At 35.2% G+C, this 26511-nt stretch overlaps 1 protein-coding gene, 1 non-coding gene and 3 gene segments (V, D, J or C); 3 read left to right on the forward strand and 2 right to left on the reverse strand.

The window, feature by feature from the left end:
* Window positions 1-55: 55 nt before the first annotated feature.
* trnaw-cca (transfer RNA tryptophan (anticodon CCA)) lies at window positions 56-127 on the forward strand. Its single transcript has one exon. It is a non-coding gene; the product is annotated as a tRNA-Trp (tRNA).
* Window positions 128-2447: 2320 nt separating this feature from the next.
* Window positions 2448-19675, forward strand: LOC131533772 (immunoglobulin lambda-like polypeptide 1). Its single transcript, XM_058766246.1, has 6 exons — window positions 2448-2572; window positions 10062-10090; window positions 10182-10244; window positions 10313-10452; window positions 17934-17982; window positions 19239-19675. Exons 1-6 carry the CDS (start codon window positions 2496-2498, stop codon window positions 19553-19555), a joined length of 675 nt encoding a protein of 224 aa, XP_058622229.1. The 5' UTR covers window positions 2448-2495; the 3' UTR covers window positions 19556-19675.
* A 946-nt stretch (window positions 19676-20621) lies between these two features.
* Window positions 20622-23133, reverse strand: LOC131533792 (immunoglobulin kappa variable 1-8-like). The segment is given in 2 exon segments: window positions 20622-21917; window positions 22015-23133. Coding segments are annotated over 2 exon segments (384 nt in total).
* On the forward strand, window positions 22906-23657 carry LOC131532822 (Ig lambda chain C region-like). The segment is given in 2 exon segments: window positions 22906-22930; window positions 23142-23657. Coding segments are annotated over 2 exon segments (342 nt in total).
* Window positions 23658-23792: 135 nt separating this feature from the next.
* Window positions 23793-24879, reverse strand: LOC131533803 (Ig kappa chain V-III region VH-like). The segment is given in 2 exon segments: window positions 23793-24725; window positions 24806-24879. Coding segments are annotated over 2 exon segments (375 nt in total).
* Between the last annotated feature and the right edge of the window lie 1632 nt (window positions 24880-26511).

Here is a 26511-nt window from a genome sequence, read left to right on the forward strand (position 1 = left end):
TAAACAGGAACAGCAGGATGAAATCCTATAGGATAATTCCTGGAGCTCCAACACAGACCTCGTGGCGCAACGGTAGCGCGTCTGACTCCAGATCAGAAGGTTGCGTGTTCAAATCACGTCGGGGTCAAATGTTTATTCTTCATATTTAAGTTAACAGACATTTATTTATAAAATTAAACAATAAGTGCAGAAAACGTAAATAAGATCTAAATCTGAAATCCAGAGGAATACATTTTAGCTTCATACAAATGTGGGGCAGTTCATGTTTATATGAAATATTCAGAAAACATGTTGACATGATCCTGCTGCGCCAAAGAGGTATTTTAGAGTACAAACAACAGCATTTTGGGTCTAGTTTTTTTTTTCGTTCATTGGATCTAAAAGTTTTTTTTCTGTTCCCCCCCCCTTGCACTTCTACTCCTGCAATAATATACATCTTTCTCTAGGGGTCAGTGTGTGTCAGGCTTTTTTACACAGGAAGATTCAACATTATGCAAATCATAGATTTCAGTCACGTGACTGGCGGATTGTCAGTACGTGGGAAAGGAGACCAGAGGCCTTTTTTTTTTTTAACGCTGAATAAACTTATTATTATTATTATTATTTTTTTTAGAGGAAACAGCTCATCGTTTGTTTTTTGTTTTTTTTGTAATATATATTTATTAAACATCTTTTAGTGCAAAGCATAAAAAACATTCACAGTAAGCACCAATAAAATATCCGTAATCTCCCCTCAAAATAAATAGTTATTATAAAATAAAAAATCAAATAAGATAGCAAATCACAAAAAATAAATAAATAAAAGAAAATAAAGTATGAGAAAATACAGAGACAATGAAAAGTACATCAGCCTACATAAAAACTTACAAAAACATCAAGTACAGGAGTGTTGTATTAAGACACTTCTTTCATCCAAGCCAAGTCCAACAAGCCCGCCTTCAATCTTTTGGATTTAGCGGTCCCTAAATAATCAAAAAAATGATTCCAGATCCTGTAAAATAGAAAAGGTTTGTCCTTCAAAGCCGCAGAGAGAGCCTCAAATGGGATAATACTTAAAACTGTATGCAGCCGTTGGTTTAAAGTGAGGGCTTCCTCGATAATCCACCTGCACAAAATACATTTCTGAGCAGAGTAAATCAAAAATATGAAGAAGGTCTCTGTTCTAAGGGAATCTCATCATTTAGACCCAATAAGTAATAAGTCCCAGAACTGCTGTATAAAAGGACAACTCCATAGGCAATGATAAAATGTTCCAGTGGCAGATTTACATTTAATAGCTGACAGATTTGGGTTCATTTTATGTCTTACCTCAGGCGTAACACACAGTCTATGCATCATTTTAAATGGTCTTTCCCAAGCGGAATTAGTGGCTAAAACAGAAATAGGATTGCTACATATTTCATTCCAAGAATCAGTTTTAATTGCACAGCCCAAGTCGGCTTCCCATTTGTCCTTAAGAGCGTCAAGTTCATCTGCCTTAAGACCACAAAGTATATTATAAACCCGTCTTGTGATAAACTTAATCTGTTTATCAACTGCCAGAAGAGTTTAATCTATCGGCTAATCTTCAACATGTTTTACACTAAACAATACTTTTGGATTGAACTATTTTTAGAGTTTACCACGAAAAAAATGCTATTTTATAAGAGAAGTCACTTACTTTTTTTTGCGACAGGTGGGATTCAGTTTACGGCACTTCTCATTCACTCCTATGGGATCCGTAAATGGCTATTGAGTGTCGCACAACTCTGACTAAATGTTTATCGTGGCAGTGATTATTAAAGCTTAAATTCAGTTGACACCTGAATGATGATGCATATTGTGACAATCAGATGCACATAGAATAGATGCGCCTAGAATTGGACATTTAAGCCACGTTTGTTGTCTGAATAAAAGAATGACTAAATATGCACATACATAAAAAAAAAAAATAAAAATAACTTAAACGAAAACTTAATAAAACGTACGTCACAGCCTCTGGTGACTTTAATTTGAATTTATTTCGACATCCATTCTGAAAAGCAAACTTTAGCCTGAAATTATAGCCTATATAAACATATGGTACTTTGAATCTTTATGTGGATGAAATAGCACATAGAGATCAAAACTACATTTATAATGATTTTTTTTTTTTTTTTTTTTTTTAAATACTACACCATATAAACTGCATATTTAAATGTGTCATAAATAACGTTTTTCTTCATATGTGCATGTATTTTCTTGGATAGAAATATGTGGAGGGCAAAATATATTTTTAAAAACATATTTATATTTTTTAAAAAATCTTTTTAAATTATATATATATATATTTTAATAGCCAGTGGCCTTTAAAAGCCTTTTTATTTTCCATTTTTCCATTTTGTCCCATTACCAGGTTTCAAATTAAAGTGTTCATGCTGCCTTTATGTTTTAGGTTTAGTGAAGCTGAAGTGTAAGTTGTGTGTGTGTGTGTGTCTGACTGTGTTACTGACGTGTGTGAGGCTGTGGAGCAGGTGATGCTCGTGTCCTTGACTCTCTCTCCATCTCTCACTCTCACACATGCTCTCCTCTCAGCACCTGATTTCAAAGGCAGGTGTCATTGCATTACACAGCGAACACAAGCACGCTAGCCATGTGCTAGAGACTGACCTCATTTAGACTGGCACAGCTACACATTGGCGAGGGCAAGATCTAGTGCTTCAAACACTCCATATACTGCAAGCGAAGCATCACATCCATAGCGCTGTCGATAGGTCTAACGATTCATATTAATGTGTTGTCTTGTGTATATAAAGTGCTTGAATTAGGTCATGCCACAACATCTGAATTCAACACAGAACTTACTTGTTTAATAGTCTAAAAAATTATTGTAAATTTAATGTACTCCAAACATCTGAGAGGAGAGTTTCTGCTAGGTGGGCTAATGATTTGGGGTTAAAATCTTTCAAGGGGAAAAATAGAAGCGAAAGCAATATAATGATTATTTATCTATAATATATATTTTATATATCTTATATATTATTAATATAGATTATATATCTATAATATATATTATTTATATATATTTAGATATAGTAATTTATAGTAATATAGTAATTTGTTTTATTTATTTAGTAAAAATAATAACAAATAATTATAAATTAATAATAATTCAATATTCTCATTACTAAATAAAAATATAAATATTGCTCAATTAAAACAAAATAAGAAAAACTAGGCCTACTATTGTAATATTTCACTGAAACATTTTATTTTATTTTTTAATAATAATGATGATTATTGTGTTTATTATTATTATTCAATTGTATTATAATTATTCAGTATTATTATTATTATTATTATTATTACTAAAAATATATCAATTTACAAAAAAACAATATTAGTATTGTAATATAAAATATTAATATTGTAATATTTCACTGTATTATTGAGTAATAACAACAACAGTATTATTATTATTAAATGAAAATAAACTACAAAACAATAAAATATTATTTTTACTATAAAATAAAAAATTAAGTTTTGATATAATAATTATACGTTAATTTTACATTAATGTAAAACTGTAAAATGTAAAAAAAAAAACTAAAAAAACCCCAGTACCAATAATACACAATACAACTATTTTTAAATAGCGGATAATGTTCTGCTTGTATGTAAAAGAACACAGACAGTGCCACGTGTCACTCTGAAACACACAGTGCATTTATTTATTTAATTAAATAGCAGCCTTTGTTGTTTACTAATCACGCTAAGCTAATCAACATTTTGCACAAAAGTTTTTATTAACTATAAATATTAATCATGCAGCCCTAATGCTAGTTTTATTTATTTATTTTTTTGTCAGATGTTTAGAATAGCATGCTACCATTTTACTACTATTATTTCTGCAGTATACAGAATATAATACATATGGCATGTGAATGCCTGCATGCATAAAATACACTCCACACGTTTGTCTTGTGATAATGTCTGCAGTTGCACTTACTATTTTTAAACCATAGGAGGCAGTGCAGTGTACAGTATTTCATTCTAAACATAGTGACCTTGTTTTTGATTTTCTCTTGGCACATGCATTTAATGACATGATGTATACTTTGGCTGTCCCAGCTTTTAGGAAGTCCCAGTATTTCACAGTTAATCCTATACATTCTCATGTTCAAACCAATTGTTTCGTATAATGATTCACTGTTTCGAAGTGCTGGAAACACCTGCTGGTCAAAACTGTGTAAATACAACAAAAACTCAGGCCAAACATGTATAAAAAGTAAAAACAGCTTTTACAAACCCATTGCAAATATTTTATTGAAAGCATAATATATTAAAAGCAATTAATATCATCAAATACCATAAAATATGAAGTGTCTACATAATATTTCTTCTTTTATTAATTTGCAGGGCTTGTTTTGTTTGTTTAATGGAGGGCTTGTCTAAACAGGCCATTAAGAGACTATTAACCACTACTTTTCCTTTTAATTGAACAAATGTCTCATTAAAATGTTTACAAATTTACAAAACTGATCCTAGATCAGGTAAACAAATTATAGACACTAGTTCAATGGTTCTCCACTGAGCAACGGCAAACTGCTGAGATTTTGAAACACTTATGACGTAACGAAGCTTCGTAATCACGTGACTTTATCAGTTTGATACGCACTCTGAACCACTTGTTCAAAACAAATGATTCGCAAAGCTTCATGAAACACTGCTTCGAAAGCGCCCGCTTCAGTCCTGAGGGGCCATACTCACTTTATGTGTATTGGGCGCCACCTATTATTGCAGGTGATTAATTGACATGTAAAGAGTAGACCCTGAATATAAGATGACCCTATTTTTTAGATGCATTTCCAAGAGAAAAAAAAAAAACACTGTCTTTTATTTGGAGCAATATAGTATTTATGAGTTGATAAGTCTTACATGAAGATCAGCATTTTGGGTCAAATTAATGCAGGTATAAAAAGATAATTATGTCAATACTGTACACACACACACACACACACACACACACACACACACTAAGTAGGTTAGAGAAGGTCATTTTAATTTGAGATATTGTATCACACTGGCTTTTCAACACATTTACACACACACACACACACACACACTGATAGAAACACACACCAGACACATGCATTAAGGATTTATGTGCTGTTAGATGGCTGTTCTGTTACAGTAATGACAGCTCAATGACAGCCATATACATACCAAGCACACACACACACACACACACACACACACACACACACACACACACTGTACTGCATCTCACTTCTGTCTACTTGTGAAGTTCTGCGTATTTATATTTTTAGAAAAGACTGGCAGTCTGGCGCAATCATGAAACCTCAACCTCAAAAAAAAAAAAAAGAAAAAAAAAAAGGGAAACAATGTTATGTTTATCCTAAATAATTTTTGTTTATCAGTACGGATGAATCGGATCATCGAAGATCAGGAACAAATACACTAGTTAATAAATGGGTTTGAATACATAAAGAATATCTGTGTAATTTTATTATATGAGTGAAGAATGATCCTGAGCTGACAATTAAATAAAGAAAAGAAGGCAGAGGTGTAAAGTATTGGAGTAAATGTAACTAATTACTGTACTTGAGTATGTTTTCGGATACTTTGTAGTTTTACTGAGTATCAAAGATATTAGCAACTTTTACTGTACTTCACTACATTTTTGAATGAGTATCTGTACTCTTTACTCCACTACATTTGAAATGAGTGTTGCAGTTACACATTACATTTTGCATGGCACCTAGCTTTTCTGCAGCAATTTATTTCTGCTACAAAAGATGTGATATCGCCAACTACAGGTTGCTGAAAGTACTATATCATGTGTGTTTTGCCCTTATTCACCCAAACTTGTCAACAAGGCTGCTTTACGTGAATGTGAGCTCCTTAGCAAGAAGTTGTGAATCACAGGTGTTTTATATGACTGCAGCTGGCAGTGAGGCCGAAACCAGCACATCCAGCGCAAGAAGACTTTGACTTTTAAATTTTTTTAAACTTTTATTTATTTATTGCAATTTTGAGGTGTTCAGTTTTATTTTGGTTTTAGAAAATAAATGGCATTGCTCTCCTCACAAATAAGCTCTTTCTTGTTTGTGTTACATGTTCTCTGTGCCTTGTCTTAGACTTTTATGTCACTTCCTGTCTCCTGTGGTGTTTGTAGTCAGTTTGTATCTGATCTTGTTCAGCTTGTTAGCCTCTCTCTCTCTCTCTCTCTCTCTCTCTATAGCCCTAGTGTTTCTTTAGTTCTTTGTGTGTTGTTGAATGTAATGGTTGTCTGTTTGCCCGTCATTCTGTTCTTTGTTCCCTTTGGTTTTTGGCTTATTGTTTGTTCTAGTGTCTCCATGAAATGCCTGCATATAGATCCTTGCCTCTGCTTGTCTTCCCCAGGTTCTCCACAACGTTACAGTTTTTGACTGGCATGTCTCTTTGAGTAGTGCATCTTTGAGCCTATATTTAGTATAAGTAAAATACTTAAGTACTGTTAAAATCAGATACTCTAAGACTTTTACTCAAGTTGTTTTGGAATTGGTGATTTGTAACTTGTAGTGGAGTAATTTTCACTTTAAGGTATCTGTACTTTTACTCAAGTATGGTTTTTCTGTACTCTTTACACCTCTGCTAGAAGGATGGAAATGAAAATTTAGAGAATTTAGTAGAAATGGTCAGAGCTGCAGAAACAGTCTGTTTATCTGTAACACGCTAAAGACAGAAGGAGAACGGCTTGGTTTAATGATCCCGACTGTCATAAACATCGTAAACGTGTTTCCCTCCAGTCCTCTGAACGAGAGAGGAAAACCCTGGTGTCTCGTCAGCAGGAGCATCACTATCATGTCAGTAGATCAAAGGTGAACACACTGCAAAGTGACCAGTAATAATGCTGTTATATATGGAATACACATCCTATTAGTTATAATACAAAACTGTTTACTGGCTGCAGTTAAGTGTTGGGAAGGTTGCTTTGAAATTGTAGACTGCCAAATTACAAGTCACTCATCATTAAAAGACGTTAACAGTCAAACTAGCTTTCGGAAAAAGTATTTACAGTAGCTGCACTACACTGTAAAAGAAATTTCGTAAAATTTACGGTAAAAAACCGGCAGCGGTGCTTGCCGGAATTCTACCGTAAAAAATACGGTAACAACATTTTAGGTTTTACAGTTTTAACTTAAATTTACAGTTAAATACCGTAATTTTATTTACTGATATAATGTTAATATACCAACCTATTAAAGTACTGAAATCTGTTTTGTACCTTTGAAATACACTGATAACCACCAAATGCAGGTGGTGATGAGAAAGTCAGCAGATTTTAAATAGTAACATATATAGAAGGTGCACAGTGTCATTCACACAAGCACTAAACACCATCATGGTGAGACTCATTAAACTGAAATATGCAATAAACATTAATTTAACAACATTAGATGTAACATACAACCCTAATAAACATAACTGATAAGTAAAAACTAAGAAGAAACATAGTTATTTTAAAGAAAAAACATCAAATTCAAACTAAATTTGAAATGCAACGCAGGGAATTTTGGGAACATCAGTTTACGGCTTTTCTCTGTAAATTTTACAGGAACTTACCATTAACCATTTAACAGGTTTTTACTGTAGCATTTTGACAGTTTTTTTTACCGTTAAAATCACAGTAATTTTTGTGTTTGTAATTTTTAAGCTTATAATAATGTCTATAGGTTTTTTATAATTTTTTTATTTCTGTTATTTTGTTACATTAAGTGGAACTGTTTTGTTTTTTTGTTTTTTAACTGGAAAGTTTTTTGTATTTTTTCTATGCAAAATATGATTTTAGGGTTAGGTAGGTAAATTGGAAATCTTTACTAATTAACATACTGATAATCATTAAAGTTATTTATATTATTATATTATTTATGTAGATTTTGTGTAATTTTAGTATCATTTAGATATCACAGCTTTTATTTATTTTGATTTAATTTAAATTTCTGTGTTTAATTTGAAAGTTTCAGTAATTTTAATATATGTGCTTAATATATGTCCAAATGTACATGGGTAGTTGACGTATCAATGTGTCCTATATGGTGTGACAGCAAAAATGTAAAAAAATAAAAATAAAAAACCTCTAACATTGAAGATAAACCTCTCTCATGCTATTTGTAACTCTAAGAATGAACATTTTTCTAATGTTATTTGTATGTTAAGTTTTTTTTTTCTACATTTTTGCTATGTCACACCATAGGACACAGTCCAGTTTTTATTTGTCAACTACCCATGTATAGTTTTTCGTTTTATTTAGTTTTAGTAATTTTAGTATATTAAGTGGAAATGTGGTTCATAGTTTTTTAAAATCTATTTTATATCTATTTTACATTTTCAACTTTATTTTATTTGAAGTAATAAAAGTATTTTTTATGGTTTAATTTAACTATAATAACCCTGATGGCAGCCTCCATTTACATTTGCAGGTATGTGTATGTGTGTGTGTGTGTGTGTCATTTGACCCCGTTTGTGGTCCGTTACTCTGCTCCAGTGATGTGTCCATCTATGCATTAGCATTTCTGATATGCTGCCTTTATTTGGCCAAAGTGTGACATTAGAAACGCCCTCCTTATGGTTTCTAGTGGCCATGTGCCCATCTCTCTGCACTATATGTCGGCTATAAAAGAGCCGCTGCACCTAACACACGACACGGTCCATATCCAGACACATTACATACAGACAAACTCAATCATCAAAATGCCTTCAAGCACAAGAATTATGGCGCCTCAAATCAAGAAGACAGGTAAAGCATTACTATCATAATTAAGAACTAACCCAGAAATAAATCTCAGAAAGTTTATTCTGTAGTCAAATGAGGTTGTAATGTACAGGATCTATTGTATACAAACATTTTAACTGTATTACTTTTTGTTCTTGTTTTTGTGTTATTGTTACATTATTTAGCTGTAAAATTATAGGCATCGTACAGAAAAAGCAAATGTACCCTACTAAAAAAATTAAGCTCAGTACAGTAACACTAACTGTATTAGTACAGATAGTAAAGAATATTTACTGAAAATACTAAAAACTACAAAGATTAAACAAAAATTGTTGGAGTGTAAGTTTTATGAGAAAATACTACTTCAGTCTTTCTAGTTTAATTTCTTTATCATTATTTGTGAAATTTACTAGCAATTTCTAAAAAACATATATATAATAGTATAGCCTAATAGTATATGTATAAAATGTACAGTAGTATACCAGTGACTCTAAAATAACTCTAAGTAACAAGCAACCGTTTCAAAGGCGTGCATGAGGCCATTATGTCACGCTTATTCATTATCAAATCAAAGCATGCCATTGAATTATAGCAAATGTTTCAAGAATGTCAATGCATCAGGGAGTACAATAACATGCTGGATAATTAGACTGAAGCATGATGTCAATTATCCAAATGCATATGCATCAGTTTTGGGGTCAGGTGTAGTTCGACTGTACTAGGTATCAGGTTGCCGCAATATCAGAAGTCTGAACAAGTGTTATAAATCATTTCACACTGGGCTATTGGGTCAGTGGGTTACATTCACACACACTCATACACACAGTACATTGCCACATGTCTGAAACGGTTGCCACTTGCCAGAGATATGTGTCCTTAACTAGACATATCTATCTGAGAGACTCAGACTAGCTTAACTTGACAAGATAAGCCATGTCCTCATTTATTTATTTATTTATCTATTGATTTTTATAAAGCATAAATAAGCATCCCTGGATATTACTGTCGGTCTTTTAACATTTCCATCGTAAATAAGCTGTCAAATATAAAATGTTTCGCTAGTCGCCTACTATCATCTTATCTCGCTCTCTTTAGTTTCAACGTTTGACGCTTCACGCTCTGTTTGCGTGGATTGTAAACCCCGCCTACTTTGATTTGATTGGCCACTTCAATCATTTTGACATTGACAAGCGCTGCCATGAGGAAGATCAGCCAAAAATTTACCATTTAAACCTTTTGACATCCCAAAAACAAACAGAGCGCTGCATAATAGAAAGAATATAGGCCTATATTAAACTACTGATTTTTTATTTCTTCCAGGAAGGAAAATCAAAGCAGGAAATACTCCAGCTGGTATGATGAACTAAACCTCTGTCTGCATGATAATAATAAGTTTTATTAAATGCCGAAATTTAAATCTATACTGCTATTTCTCTATCTTCAGAAAAGCTTCCAATTTATGAGCCGAACATCCCAGAGCCGACGTCCCGAGAGGAGCTGCTCAAATGTGAGTCACACTCACAGACAATCAAACTCTAGTTAAATCAGTAAACTTACCTTTTCCTTTCATCTTAGACTGGCTCAATATTTCATTGGACGAACAAACTGCCAATAAAGTGCTGTGGCTGACAGAGGGCGGGGCTAAAGTGTCCCGCATGACAGAGGAGGTGTGTCCTTACCTGGACAGGCCAGAGAGATTTGACCACAGTCCTCAGGTAAAACACACACACACATTGCAAATTTGTATTATTTAACAATATGGCATTATAATAAAAATAATAATAATAATTCTTCTTCTTATTATTATTTTTAATCATTATATATCATTATTATTTATTATTATATACAAATTTTAATTAGAATAATTTTAAATATACTTTTTATTTAGTAGTAATAATACTAGTTGTTATTATTATTATAATAATTTTAGCCTAATTACATTTAATAATATTTAATATAGTGAGCAACCATCATAAAAAGTACTAATAATGCTCACAATAATAATAATAATAATAATACTTGCCAGTACAGAAAAACCTTCTAAAATAATTGCATTGTAATTTATTAATTTATTTTTATATTAGTGAGTGTCTTTCTGCTGAGTGAGTTGACATAATGTGAACTATCATTACATTACATCAAATATATATCATGAAAAATACATAAAATTAACAAAACATATCGGGAAACCATATACTGTATGTTCTGAGTTGTCGTCCTTAAATTTGAGAATGCAAACCAGATAGTTTCTACCTTCGGGGTTAAAAAATTCTGCCAGGTTTCTGGGTGGGAAGACAGTCCTCTTGCTTAATACTCAAGAAAGAGGAATGAGGTAGAGGGCGAGACCAAGTAATACTGCACTTGTATTTCATTTTACACTGTAAAACCTCATATCGTCACTTTATATTTGAAATTACTGTTCATCTGTTTTTCATAGTGTGCTAATGCCTTTTTGTAATCGTGCACTTTCAGGTTCACAAATTAGATTTTAAAAGTGCATCATACAGACCATCATTCTAGAATTTTAGAATTAATTTACACTCTTAAAAATAAAGGTTTATTATTGGAATCAATTGTTCCATGAACAATCTTTAGGATCTTTTGATCCTTTCTGTTAGAATAAATGTATATTCTAGGAAACGTCGAGATCCGAAATCTGAGTCTGGTTGGGCTATCGAGTAGAGGAGACAGGTACCCGGGAGTCCAAGAATGACACAGACACGCAATGGTGCAGTTCACTCTTAGCTCAACTTTTTTATACCTGCTGATACATATATATAGGGTTTGCAGAAGTGAAAGTCTGTCTGGAAAGTACATGCTGAGCAAGCATAATAGCCTCATTTGGCAACAATCAGATTAACATGTCGTATGATCATTAAGTAACATCTTTAGTCTAGACTATATTCAAAACAGGCACATAATGTTCCCAGACACAGGATGTTTGTGGGGTCACATAGAATCGCACAATGGCCACTTTAAGACAGAATGTCTTAGCTAACCCCCAAACAGTCCTGCACCCTGTGGAAAGCTTCATAACAAAGTAAAAACAATGATATTATTTTCAGAAATATACGAGTTTCCGTTATGGATATAGGTCAAATAAACAAATCAAAACTTCGGGTTATACAGTTATACTCATTTGTTAATCAAATTACAATCCCTTTAATGTAAAACATAGTTAGTCAAGAATCACACTTATACTTCTGATTCTGTATGTTCTTCAGGTTCCAACACATATGTATGAACATAATCATCCACAATGTACACATCAGTGTTGGAAACATGTTCATCCTTTTGCATAACAATTGGATCAGTTATTGGCACTGCAGGGAGTGCTTGCATCATCACCTGATACGTATCTCTTCTTGATATGGCTGTAATAGAGCGCATAATAGAACAGCTAATAAATTGCATTAAGCATGGTGCTATTAACAGTGAATCAACATCAGCAAAACAGTAGGTACAACAGTGTGGAGAATCCAAATTCCCCATCCTCGTCATAGACCACTTAGCCAATCAAACCAAGAGTCATCCCTCTTTGGTTCCGGAATGGATTCCTTCATATGGTCTACGATGTTTGTGATGTTGTCTGAATTATCTGGAATATAAAAACAACAAGACACTCCTAACATTTTACAAACTCCTCCTTGCGCTGAGGTCAAAAGGTCAAGAACAAGCCTGTTCTGAACAACTGCTTCTCTCATCTTTTTCAACGTAAATTAATCCTAATGCTTGAGCAGTTTCATTTTCCAATGATAAAACTTGCCATGCTAAACCATTGATCTTATTCAAAGCAGTTGTGGTTCCTACTCCTGTAAAGAAACCAGCCAGAGACCATCCTACATTCTCCCATGGAGTCGTCCATGGACTGACTGTCTTGTACCCTTTGTACCGATCAGGCATAGTGAGAATATCTCGTTTTTTTCTATCTTTTACCACCCTTCCATCACTAGCATCAGTGTTTTTCCTTGTTAATACTGTAGTGCCCGTAGAGAGTATAGCTGGGTAGCAACATCCATTCCAGTCTCCCTTATCTAAATGATAGTATACCATTCCTCCACAGGTCCAAATTATTCCTGGGGAGCTATCAATATATGAGAATAGACATGTGAAACTCTCCGTAGTCTGATTATAGTACTTAATAGTACAGTTACAGTTCACTGCTGTTTGATTCAATGTTATGGTATTCCTACAATCTGACATTCCTACATAATGCTGTCCATGGGCTGAGCAGATACATACAGTGGGTACGGAAAGTATTCAGACCCCCTTAAATGTTTCACTCTTTGTTATATTGCAGCCATTTGCTAAAATCATTTAAGTTAATTTTTTTCCCTCATTAATGTACACACAGCACCCCATATTGACAGAAAAACACAGAATTGTTGACATTTTTGCAGATTTATTAAAAAAGAAAAACTGAAATATCACATGATCCTAAGTATTCAGACCCTTTGCTGTGACACTCATATATTTAACTCAGGTGCTGTCCATTTCTTCTGATCATCCTTGAGATGGTTCTACACCTTCATTTGAGTCCAGCTGTGTTTGATTATACTGATTGGACTTGATTAGGAAAGCCACACACCTGTCTATATAAGACCTTACAGCTCACAGTGCATGTCAGAGCAAATGAGAATCATGAGGTCAAAGGAACTGCCTGAAGAGCTCAGAGACAGAATTGTGGCAAGGCACAGATCTGGCCAAGGTTACAAAAAATTTCTGCTGCACTTAAGGTTCCTAAGAGCACAGTGGCCTCCATAATCCTTAAATGGAAGGCGTTTGGGACGACCAGAACCCTTCCTAGAGCTGGCCGTCCGCCAAACTGAGCTATCGGGGAGAAGAGCCTTGGTGAGAGAGGTAAAGAAGAACCCAAAGATCACTGTGGCTGAGCTCCAGAGATGCAGTCGGGATATGGGAGAAAGTTGTAGAAAGTCAACCATCACTGCAGCCCTCCACCAGTCGGGGCTTTATGGCAGAGTGGCCCGACGGAAGCCTCTCCTCAGTGCAAGACACATGAAAGCCTGCATGGAGTTTGCTAAAAAACACCTGAATAAGATTCTCTGGTCTGATGAGACCAAGATAGAACTTTTTGGCCGTAATTCTAAGTGGTATGTGTGGAGAAAACCAGGCACTGCTCATCACCTGTCCAATATAGTCCCAACAGTGAAGCATGGTGGTGGCAGCATCATGCTGTGGGGGTGTTTTTCAGCTGCAGGGACAGGACGACTGGTTGCAATCGAGGGAAAGATGAATGTGGCCAAGTACAGGGATATCCTGGACGAAAACCTTCTCCAGAGTGCTCAGGACCTCAGACTGGGCCGAAGGTTTACCTTCCAACAAGACAATGACCCTAAGCACACAGCTAAAATAACGAAGGAGTGGCTTCACAACAACTCCGTGACTGTTCTTGAATGGCCCAGCCAGAGTCCTGACTTAAACCCAATTGAGCATCTCTGGAGAGACCTAAAAATGGCTGTATTAGATCAAAAGGGTGCTTCTACTAAATACTGAGCAAAGGGTCTGAATACTTAGGACCATGTGATATTTCAGTTTTTCTTTTTTAATAAATCTGCAAAAATGTCAACAATTATGTGTTTTTCTGTCAATATGGGCTGCTGTGTGTACATTTAATGAGGAAAAAATGAACTTAAATGATTTTAGCAAATGGCTGCAATATAACAAAGAGTGAAACATTTAAGGGGGTCTGAATACTTTCTACCCACTGTAAGTCTGCAAGATGTGACTGTACATGAAAGGCTGGTCCTTATCCGAGCAATTATAATCTTTGAGAGAAAACATTAATGCTCTACTTGCTCTTAGATTATCCGTCATCTGCAATATATTAGACATCTGCTTCGGCACTTCACATTTATTCTTTTCAAGGCACACGGTTTCTGACGTAATTGGGTGCGTTTTCCATGCTGAATGGAAAAAAAGAAGGTTCCTTAATTTTTTTAAATGTCCTCCACACTTACAGTAGAAACAGTTGATCTTTTATGAACTGTTCACTGAAACGGTATAATCTAAAATTGTTATTTTATGGCATGAAACCCCATTTGAAACCTTTATTTTTAAGAGTCCATATAGCACTAATGTAACCTGTTGCTGCTTCCCACCCGATCCACACTCTCTCTGCCATCCTGCCGACTCATGTTTTTTCAGCCCCTGTTGGTTCCTTTTGAATCATTTTGCACCTTCCTTTGCTTCAAACCCTACTGTCACTCTTTTTGATCAACAAATCCTGGTAAACTAAAAACAAGCAGATCACTGTGTTTAGTCTGTACATAAATGCATTTACATATAAGTGCTTCGAGTCAGTATGAAATGAAAACTCACAGTTTCACTGTTTGATCGGTTCAACGCTCTGAACTGAACAGTTTCACTTCTGCTCATGCAGTGATGAGACAGTTATGAAGTTTGAGAGGTAGTTTTAATGTAATGGCAACATTATTGTTTGTTTGTTATCAGCTTACACCCTGTGTTTTCTGATTCTGAGCATATTTGAGTCAAACCCGTCTGTCACAGGACAGATCTCAGTCTAATAGAGTTGATTTGACTCCTAACTCGGTTCTGAGCTCATGTGTAGTTGCTGTGTTTGTCTCTGTGTGTCAGTAGTGAGTGATAGTGTTTGAGCAGCTGCAGGATCAGTTCAGTCGCTGTGACTCTGACTGACCAAGGTTTTTTTGTACGACTCTTTATCACTGTGTGAACACATAATCACCCTCACAGCTAGCATTATAATTTGTTCTGCAATGAAAACTCTGACAGTAATAATGTCCAGCATCTTCAGTCTGGACTCCACTGATGGTCAGAGTTAAATCAGTCCCAGATCCACTGCCACTGAATCTAGATGGAGTTCCTGACTTGCGGCTTTTGGTCCAATAAATCAGGAGTTTAGCAGCTTCTCCAGGTTTCTGTAAGTACCAGGCCACACATGGTGTTCTGCAGTATGCAGGACTACTGAGTTTACAGCTCATCTCAACACGTTCTTCTGGTGTGGCGTTTTTCACTGAAGGAGTCTGAGTGACTGTGATCTGAGCTTTACACCCTGAAAACAAACCATTTATGAGTCCATAAAAAATAAATTATTTGCCTTATTTTTAGGCTGTGTTAAAATTATACAAATGAATGAATTTATTTCAAATATACACTATTCACCTTGAAGCAGTATGAAAGTGTCCAGATGAAGATGATGATGAAGTTCATGTTGATGAAGATTGTTGTGTGTGTCAGTGACGAAGTGTTAAACTCACAGCACTATAAACACTCTCAGAGCACTGAAGCATCTGATCAATATGCAAACACACTCCAGATCATTTACCTGAAGAGAGCAGAGACGTCATTTTTAGAAAAGCACACCCATTTCCCTAAACTATAAACTAACACTATTCCCCTGCTTTGACACAGAGTCAGATTTCATGAACTGTTACTGCAAAACTCTACACACAAATCCCGACATTTGGTCATTATAAAGCACTAGCATTCAATATTGTTCACTCAAATCTGCAAAGTTTGAGCTCAATTAGCACACAATGACCCAAGTGGAAACACTAGGAGTCAGAATTTATCACACACAAATCAGAACCTTCGATGGAGATAAAAGGGCCAAAGCTTACAGTTTTTCTCAGTGGCTTTGGTGCATTTCTCAGATCAGAAATGAAATTCTCAAAACTACTTGTTCAACCTCCACATCATCTATCACTTGTGCACATCAAAAAAGCAGTTTCTCTTTCTTTTGAACAAGTTTGCGATTGCTTTGGTACATCCATGCAACTGATTACGTACATTTGTCTGCAGTTTCCTACATTATCAGTTGCTATTGTCATATTGCTCAAAATCTATTATATAGTTCTCTGAAACAACTCAAAGGTGCATCTTCAATTGGAAAGCATGTATAGATAGAGGACAACACAAGAATCACAAATTCTGACAATGGACTTTCTAATTTTGTATTTTCACCTTTGTGCCCATATTTCTTTTACTTTTCTATATCGCAGTGACATTGTAATGTGTGTGTGTGTGTTTTGTCAAACCACTAGTAAAAGTGTAACTGTGAATCCTATGCAGTCTCTTTCAATCAGTATCCCATATACAGTAATGTGTAAATTTGTTCTTTTGAAAAGGATATATGGCATTCAGAAGTGCAGCCTTCTGCATTTCAATACAGTAACTGTCATCCAAACTGTTTCCATAGTTTACATCAGGTAATACTAAGAGTGCACTGTTATATTGACAGCATGAGAGATGAACTAAAGATTTTGAGTAAGTTACAGGCTTTTGCAGGAAATCCATTGTGTGGTGCTGTTTGTACGAATTGTTTTGAGAAATGCACATACTTCTTTGCTAATATTACAGTAAGGATGATTCGAGAAATGCACCAAAGTGACTGAGAAAAACTGTAAACATAAACAACCAGTGAACTAGTCCCCGTGTAATGGCGTAACATCATCTAATTGGACAATACAGAACTCATTATTAGTATGTATGAAATAACTGTAACTCAACTTATATTTAATTAACTAACACTATAACAGTATTGTACTGTACTCTACAGTACATTACATTAAGGAATACATTGGGGAGTACCACGAGCAACACTTATCACCGGCTTTTGTAGTATTGTTTTGAATTTATCTCACAAGTGTGTGAGACTGTGTTGTAGTGTGTTTGTTTTTGAAGGTTTGTGTGTCATGTCTGAGAGCAAAGTTTGGTTTTTCAGCAAGATTGAGTTGTTTTGAGTGGAGAGCTTCATTTTGACCTGAATATAGGAAGTCTTCGCAAAAAAAGAGGCATCATTTCAAGAAATGTGTTTAAGCAATCGAGAAAAACTGTAATACCTGATTTTATGTCATCCGTGATACTGTATAGCAGGTCAAAGGTCATCCAATAGGGAAAGACCATTAAAATCATTAAAAACATTTCATTATAAAGAAGGTAAATAGAATTAGCAGAGTTTAAAATCACATATGTGTTGAAAATGTGATGAATGCATTTTGAGAGTGATTATGAAACAAATGATTTCAGCCTTCATGCAATAACAAGTAAGATGAACGTTTTGTGCTGCTTTTTAAAATAATCCATGTGTGATGTTGAGAAGAGCTGATGTTGAGTCTCATATCAGTGTGTGTGAGTGTCTGCTGGAGTTTGTGTTTATTTGAGTGTGACGGAGATTTTTGTACGACGCTTTCACTAGAATGAAGCACTGTGGTACACTTTTGGTGGAGGAACTAAACTCACGATCAGTAAGTCTCTTCAATTATGTCATTAAAATGTGGAATATTTTTATTTACTTTATTTTATTAAGCAAACATTTTCAACATCTGTTATAAAAATGTGGAAGTTAAAGTTTAAAAAGTTTCATTGCAATATTTCATGATGAATTGGTAACACTTTACAATAAGGTGTCATTTATTAACATTAGTTAATGTATTAACTAACATGAACAAAACAATGAACAATGCATTTATTACACTATTTATTCATCTTTGTTAATGTTAGTTAATGAAAATGCAGTTGTTCATTGTTTATTCATGTTAGTTCACAGTGCATTAACTAATGTTAACAAACACAACTTGTGATTTTTAATAATGCATTAGTAAATGCTGAAATTAACATTAACTAAGCGTTAATAAATGCTGTAGAAGTATTATTCATTCTTAGTTCATGTTTACTAATGTTGTTAACTAATGTTAACTAATGAACCTTATTATAAAGTGTTACCGATGAATTTAATTTTGTCAGTTATTTTACAATGATATATTAATATTTAGTGATATTTCATGACATTCATTTTTTTAATTTACATGAATAATTTCACATCTTATTATTGCTAACATTTAATTGCATTTTAATTCATTGATTGAAATAGTTTGATATATATTCAATTATTTAAAAGTTAACAATTAAGAGTTTTTGAAATGCATGACACAAAAGTTTGATAATACGAACAAAATAATTCTACTTTTGTAGGCATCACCATCAGACAAAATAAATGTAGTCAATCAAACTTTTAAATGTATGTTTTAAATGTACATTTCCATATAATTGTGATAGTCTGACATGATCTTTTAAAAATACAATTCACATATAGATTGTAATATTAATTTGTTTGATAAATAATCACATCTGGACAATATTTTTAAAATCAGTTTGAGAATAATTTTAAATGTAACGCATTAATTCAGAAAATAGCTAATTATATATATATATATTTTTATAGTTTTTTTTTTTTTTTACAAAATATCATGTTTGCTTCAGAAAAATGATTTAAATTTAGATGTACATGATTCATGTAGTAGTAGTGAACATTTATTAAAAAGATATTGAATTTATAATAGCTTCAATGTGGAATATGAATGAAAGCAGTGAGGTGAAATTACAGTAACGATGAAATGATTGTGATTTTTACTGCATCATCACGTCTGAAACTATGAGCTCTGGTCAGAATTCGAAGAGTGCTGGAGTGTGAGTTTGTGTTGTGTGTGTTTGTGTGTTTCAGCTGGTCCCGCAGTGAAGCCCTCCGTGTCTCTGCTGCCTCCCTCTTCTCTGCAGATCTCTGGAGACTCAGCCGCACTGCTCTGCCTGCTCAGCTCTTACTCTCCACAGGGGGCGCAGGTGAGCTGGACGCTGGACGGGTCAGAGGTCACCGAGGGGGTTCAGACCAGCGCAGAGAGCGAGCGGGACGGACGCTACAGCCGCAGCAGCGTCCTGAGCCTCAGCAAAGCACGCTGGGAAGACGCAGATCGCTTCGTCTGCAGAGTAACACATGACGGAGCTGCTCAAGAGACCTCGTTCCTCAAGAGCTCCGAGTGCTGATGTTTCTCCAGTGAAGAGCAGCAGGATTCACAGCAGTCACGTGATTTACAGCTCAATACTCAAGCAGTCTTTCAATCTGCTGCCATTGCTGTTCATTCAATAAAGCTTCTGAACGCCTTACATTTGTGTTCGACTGCATCATTGATCAGTGTGTCCTTCCTTCACTAAAGTTTCAGCTGCTGTTGATGGATTGTAATAGTTGAGAACAGCTGCGTTTAGCAGTAAATGTGAACTGAAGCTCTTGGGGTTTGAACATGGTCTCTGGAGACGGAGCTGCTCTATTCTGAGACCATCAGAATCACTAAAGCTGTCAATGCAAATCTGATTTACACCAAACTCACAGTTTCACTGTTTGATCGGTTCAACGCTCTGAACTGAACAGTTTCACTTCTGCTCATGCAGTGATGAGACAGTTATGAAGTTTGAGAGGTAGTTTTATAATGAGCTTAATGTACTGTAATGAAGGATGGATATTCTTCACTTGTAGATTCACACGTAGCCAGACAGACTTTGAAAGTGTAGAAATGGTGGTAGTTATTATTACAGTCAGTTCTGAGATTATTAGATCTATTGTCCTGTAGTTTGTGATGATAAATGTGTCTCCTAGATGAACTGATTTCACTGCAGGTGTCTGACTGCTGGACTGTGATCATGTTTCTACACTGTGTTTGAGCAGCTGCAGGATCAGTTCAGTGTGAAACAGCAGCTAGTGAAGATCCAGATGAAGATGGTGATGAAGCTCATGGTTGCTGTTGGTTCAGATTCTCAGAGTTCAAACTCAGAGCTATAAAACCTCCTGAAGCTTGTGCTGCAATGCAAATCATCTCTATGTAAATCTGTGTACGGGTTACAGTAGATGATGCACGTAAAACATAACAGTGTTTAGGATCTTTTCACATGTTATTAGTCAAAAACATTGACTCATGTCTGAAGCTACAGACATTCTGATGATTCAAATGGCAGACCAAGAGGAATAATTATGTCATTGATCTCCCTGAGGGTGCAAAGGTCATTTCAGAGGTACAGGCCATTACAACTTTTTAAAATTACATTAATCATTAAAATGCATTGATAATTTAGAAACCTGGAATGTAGATGTTTTAATAAAAATGTGATCATACGTAGATTTTTTAAGTTGTTTCAATTTGTCAGTAGTTATGAGAAATGAATTATGAATTACAGCATCTTTATTAACTTGAGATGAAGGAGCTACTTGAGAAACTGCTCAATAACATGTTTATGATGCTGGTGCTACACAATGGCTTTACTGTATGACTGTATAATAAGATGAGTGTATTGTACAAAATCAAAACAAATATTACGCCATTATTGTTTGTTTGATTTTATGTCAATTTACACACTTCGCTTTCTCTGATTCTGAGCATAAGTGAGTCAAACCTGTCTGTCACAGGACAGATCTCAGTCTAATAGAGCTGATTTCACTCTTCACCCAGTTCTGAGCTCATGTGTAGTTGCTGTGTTTGTCTCTGTGTGTCAGTAGTGAGTGATAGTGCTTGAGCAGTCTCGCGTAGCCAGACCTTCAGACTGACCATAAGACTGTTTGACCAACATGTCAAATAACCAATCACAGTTCGTGTCGTTCAGCGTCATGTTTCTGGGCGTGGAAATGTCGCCACAATAACAGACTCTCAGACGTATTTTAAAGATTCTATGCCGTAAACTTTAAATATTTCACATACTAGTTGATCCTGATAAGCGCTTGTCGTCACAATTGTAAACACGACGGCTTTCTTCGTTCGTGAGGGGTTTGGTGTCACGGCATCTTTGTTTCCAGGCAGAATGTTAAAGGACGCGACACACACGTCTCCCGGAAATCCTGTATAATTCAACCAATCCGACGACAACTTCAAAACTCCTGAAGTGTTTCCACTTTTGTGTGCCATGTGCATCAGATGTTTAGCCAAGGGTCCGTGGTCATGACATCTGAGGCTGAGAAATAAGTATTTGAGCAGCTGCAGGATCAGTTCAGTCACTGTGACTCTGACTGACGGAGGTTTTTGTACGACTCTTTATCACTGTGTGAACACAGCTTTACTGTTGACCCAGTGGTAACTCTGACAGTAATAATGTCCAGCATCTTCAGTCTGGACTCCACTGATGGTCAGAGTGAAATCAGTCCCAGATCCACTGCCACTGAATCTAGATGGAGTTCCTGACTCGAGGCGGTTTGTATAATAAATCAGGAGTTTAGGAGCTTCTCCGGGTTTCTGTAAGTACCAGGACACACAGGGTGGGCTGCAGCCTGGAGCAGAACTGAATTTACAGCTCATCTCAACACGTTCTTCTGGTGTGGCAGTTTTCACTGAAGGAGTCTGAGTGACTGTGATCTGAGCTTTACACCCTAAATACAAACCATTTGTTAGTCCATTAAAATATATTATTTGACATAATATAAATTATTTAATCAATATTGTTTATTTTAAATATATAAAATTCACCTTGTAGTATAAAGCAGCATGAAAGTGTCCAGATGAAGATGATGATGAAGGTCATGTTGATGAAGATTGTTGTGTGTGTCAGTGATGAAGTGTTAAACTCACAGCACTATAAACACTCTCAGAGCACTGAAGCATCTGATCAATATGCAAACACACTCCAGATCATTTACCTGAAGACAGTCACTCATTAACAGAGACACAATTACTGAAATGAGAAAAATGAATCTTTTTCACAATATTTAATCTTCTAATAGCCAGTCTATTATAAATTGTATCAGATCATTCACTTCTGAATAAATCTACAAGACAAATATTAGTATATTAACCAGAATCTCTCCTGTGAGACTTTGAGAACATGCACTTTTACACTCATTTATTGAATTTTATTTTTTAGTTTGAATGTTTGGCAGTCAACATTGTAAATATGGTTTTCATTGTCAATGGAATTTTTGTTTTCATCCAGTGAATTATAATCACTTCTGTTATTTCAAATTGATTTTGAATATGAGTTTTCAGAGCTTGAACTCTTTTTTTCCTCAATGATAATTAAATTCTAAATGTTTAAAAATATGCTCTGAAATAAAATTTGCATTAGTTTGTCATTTTGGCATTACTTTGATTTTACTTGAAAATTTAAGACAGTTTAAACTTAAATTTTCAGATTAGTGCATTGATTTTCAAGTAAAGCCTGCAGATATTTTAAAACTGGAAATTATGGATACTTAATTGCATTTTTGTTAAAATTTGTAAAAGTTATTTTTAAAGTTATAGTAGACATACAAGCCAAAAGTAATGTTTTCAATTTTTTTTAAAACATAATTTTCACCCCATTGTCTCATGCTGGCATCAATAATTGTAATGAATTCCTGCAGTTATTGTGTTTGCTCACAAATGATCTTTGATGCTTTTAATGAAAGTGACTAACATTGAAGTTGATAATGAAAATTACTCTTCAAATCAACATATTTCTCCAAACTTTCATTCGTTGCTGCTGATGTAAAAATTAATTCAGGTGACTTGCAGTTTAATGTTGTTAAAATGGCCCAAATTTTCATATATTTTTTTCTGAGTCTGAAAGGAGAGAAATGCTTTCTTCTTGACTGAGTTGAGTGTTGTGTGTTTGTCAGGCGTCACTCGTCCTAAAGTGAGCGTCCTGCCGCCCTCCAGTGCAGAGATCTCCTCAAAGAAGACAGCGACACTGGTGTGTGTGGCCAGCAAGGGCTTCCCGTCAGACTGGAGCCTGAGCTGGAAGGTGGACGGGAGCAGCAGGTCTCAGGAGAGCAGCGCTGGGCTCCTGGAGAAGGACGGTCTGTACAGCTGGAGCAGCAGCCTGACTCTCTCTGAGCAGGAGTGGATGGAGAGCGTCTCAGTGAGCTGTGAGGCCACACGGAGCGGCCAGCCTGCGCTCACTGGACACGTGACGAGACAGCAGTGTTCAGAGTAGATCTGCTGCTCTTCTCACTCATGTCTCACATGGAGACTAACAGCACATGAGCGACTCCTTCATTCTCCACATCCAGCTTCAGTCGCTCTCATCTGCAGCTGCTCTGCTTTCTGTGCTTCATGCAAGACTCTGTGTGCTTTATCATTCAGTCATGATTCTATTATTACTTACTCATTAAATAAAATGCAATTGTAACTTTGCTTTGTGTTCTTTTTTGTCATTTGTGTTTCAGGTTCTATCTTTGTATCAGGGCTTTAGGAGAAATTTAAAAAACTTAGAAACTTACTCAATGAATCATTTTAAACACCTGCAGATACATGATGAAACAATAAAAAGCTCACAAATATAGTGTTAGATAAATCGATATTGTGTTGAAGATAAAGTGAAGATAAAGTGTGTTAGATTAACATTTACTGTATCAAGTGGAAAACTGAATGAATGCTTTATATTTCATTTAATATCCATGAAAATTCAAAACTCAGAAACACAGTTTCACTGTTTGATCGGTTAAACTCTCTGAACTCGATCAGTTTCACTTCTGCTGATGGAGTCATGAGACAGTTATGACGTTTGAGCGGTAGTTTTATAAGACATAAACAACTATTAATTAACTGTACAAGGATGGAGATTTTTGACTGGAAGATGATGAATAAACTATTCGGCAACAACATCTTTATGTCCCGCTGATTCTTTTCAGAATAAGAATGTATAATTAGAAAGACATTTATCATAAATATCATGGATTAAAAAAATGAGTTCAGAATAGAAGAGATAAACCACAAATGATCTGAAAAAAAATAATTAGTATATTAAAATAATTTTAATAATCAATATAATTGATATTAAGATCATGTTTGTGTTTCTGCTCTGTTGAGTGAGTGATAGTGTTTCAGTTCAGTCTCTGTGACTCTGACTGACGGAGGTTTTTGTACGACTCTTTATCACTGTGTGAACACATAGTTGCCACTGACAGAGTGTCGACTCGTACAGTAATAATGTCCAGTATCTTCAGTCTGGACTCCACTGATGCTCAGAGTGAAATCAGTTCCACCTCGTGCTCCATTCCCACTGAATCGACTGAAACTGCTGCCATAGCGATCATTTACACCATAAATGATGAGTTTAGGAGCTTCTCCAGGTTTCTGCTGATACCAAGCTAAACCCCAGCCATCTATTCCAGGCTCAGTTTTACACTCTATAGTAGCGGTTTGTCCTTCAGAAACAGTCAGAACTTCAGGCTGAGTCACAGTGATTCCTCTGGATGCTGCTGACAACAACATTATATGTGTTTAATCAAATTAAATCAACATTAATAACTCAGAAATGAGCATCTTTCTCTTCTGTTACCTGGAATAAAAGCTGTCAGAATCCAGATGAAGCTGCTGAAGAGATTCATTGTGTTTGTTGGTTTTGTACCGTGGTAAACAGCAGTGTGTTATAAAGTGTTTGAGTCTGAACGCTATAAACACTCGGAGCGCTGAAGCATGTGTCGATGCAAAGTGACTCTCTGTGGAAAAACCCTCCATCAGTCAGACGAATAACTGTTTATTTCTTCATAAGACTCTTATCATCGACACATTATACAGAGACAAACACAAACACACAAAAGCTCATTGAGAATCACAAGTCTGAACATTCAGTAAATGTGCAGTTAATACGCAGCTCTTATCGTCTGCATGATTTGTTTGTTTGAATGTGTTTGGTGAAATTTATCAATCAGAAATTAATATGATCACATGGAGATGAAAACTGATTTGTTTTATGGTCTTAATTGTGATTTGTGCTAAAATGGCATGTGTTTTCAAGTCATCGCATTTTTATTCTGCATGAGTCTCTGGTGTGTAAAGATGATGTTTGTGTGCAAATAATAGATGGAGCTCAGCTAAAAAACTTTTACTTCATTTTGTCTCAGTGAGTAATGTCACTAGATGGAGACTCTTCACTTCACTGGTAGATACATATGTGACTGGACTAGGGGTGAATCTTTGGGTAGATGTGATTCGAGACATGATTCATAGCTTTAGATTTTTTTTAAGAATGATTTTTGTTCATTCAAAATGATTTGATTCACATCGATTATGATTAATGATTTGATGTTGATTTTTTTTAAATCAGGAGTGGCCAGTCCTGTTGGAGATCCACTTCCCTGTAAAGTTCAGCTCCAACCATCATCAAACACAACTGAACCAGCTCACATAAACTACTTCAGATTGATTATTGCACCAAATAACTTAAAAGCAAACACATGTATATGTACATACACGCTGCTTGAACTATAACAAAGAGTGCAAATATAACAAATGTGCAATTCACTCTTATTTTTCAGGTTTCCATGACCGTGGGAGCTCAGTAAACTAATCTAAATACTGCAATATCATCTGATGTATTTATTTCCTCAAAAAAACAACAGCTATAACCTAAGACCCCTTAAATGATGTCTGCTCACCAATATTAACAATGTTAGTAAAATGACAGTATTTTATCTTATAAAAAATAACGGTGAGGTTTCCACACAATGAAAGTGCTTTATTTCAGTTTAGTGGCCGCACAATGGCTTGACAGCTTTATTAATGTTGTTCTGTCGTTGACTATAACTATAGTGTGATGTTGAGAGAGGCGTCATCTGCTCATGTGAGATTCAGATCATTTGTAATCAATACATCGAGTAAACGAATGAATCGTTACAGCGCTAGACAAGGCAGATTTTGGGATGGTGGAGCATCTGATCATGGTTGTATAGGATTTGTCACTTTCAGTGGTGTTTGCACTGAATCCTGGTTAATTTGTTACTCTGGTATATGATGATCAACAGCTGCTTTATTGAAGATGATGAATAAACTATTCAAGCAGCAACAGTTTAATTTGCTGGTGATGTACTTTACAGTTTGATTGTATTATTAGAAAGAAAAAATCTCATTACATCAAAATTGTTTCTAATTATTTTTAAAAGTACCGATGAAGTAAAACAAAGCTGATCATATTTGTGTTTCTTCACTGTTGAGTGAGTGATAGTGTTTCAGTTCAGTCTCTGTGACTCTGACTGACGGAGGTTT

This window comes from Onychostoma macrolepis, chromosome 24 (assembly GCF_012432095.1).
Source record: "Onychostoma macrolepis isolate SWU-2019 chromosome 24, ASM1243209v1, whole genome shotgun sequence".
NCBI classification, from domain to species: Eukaryota; Metazoa; Chordata; class Actinopteri; order Cypriniformes; family Cyprinidae; genus Onychostoma; species Onychostoma macrolepis.

Excerpts from the sequence above, each read along its gene's own strand:
- LOC131533772 (XM_058766246.1), top strand. The coding sequence starts at position 2,496 with ATGCTCGTGTCCTTGACTCTCTCTCCATCTCTCACTCTCACACATGCT. Across the intron at positions 10,245-10,312 it reads CCGAGAGGAGCTGCTCAAAT|ACTGGCTCAATATTTCATTG; the intron begins GTGAGTCACACT and ends CTTTCATCTTAG. Across the intron at positions 10,453-17,933 it reads GATTTGACCACAGTCCTCAG|AATGAAGCACTGTGGTACAC; the intron begins GTAAAACACACA and ends CGCTTTCACTAG.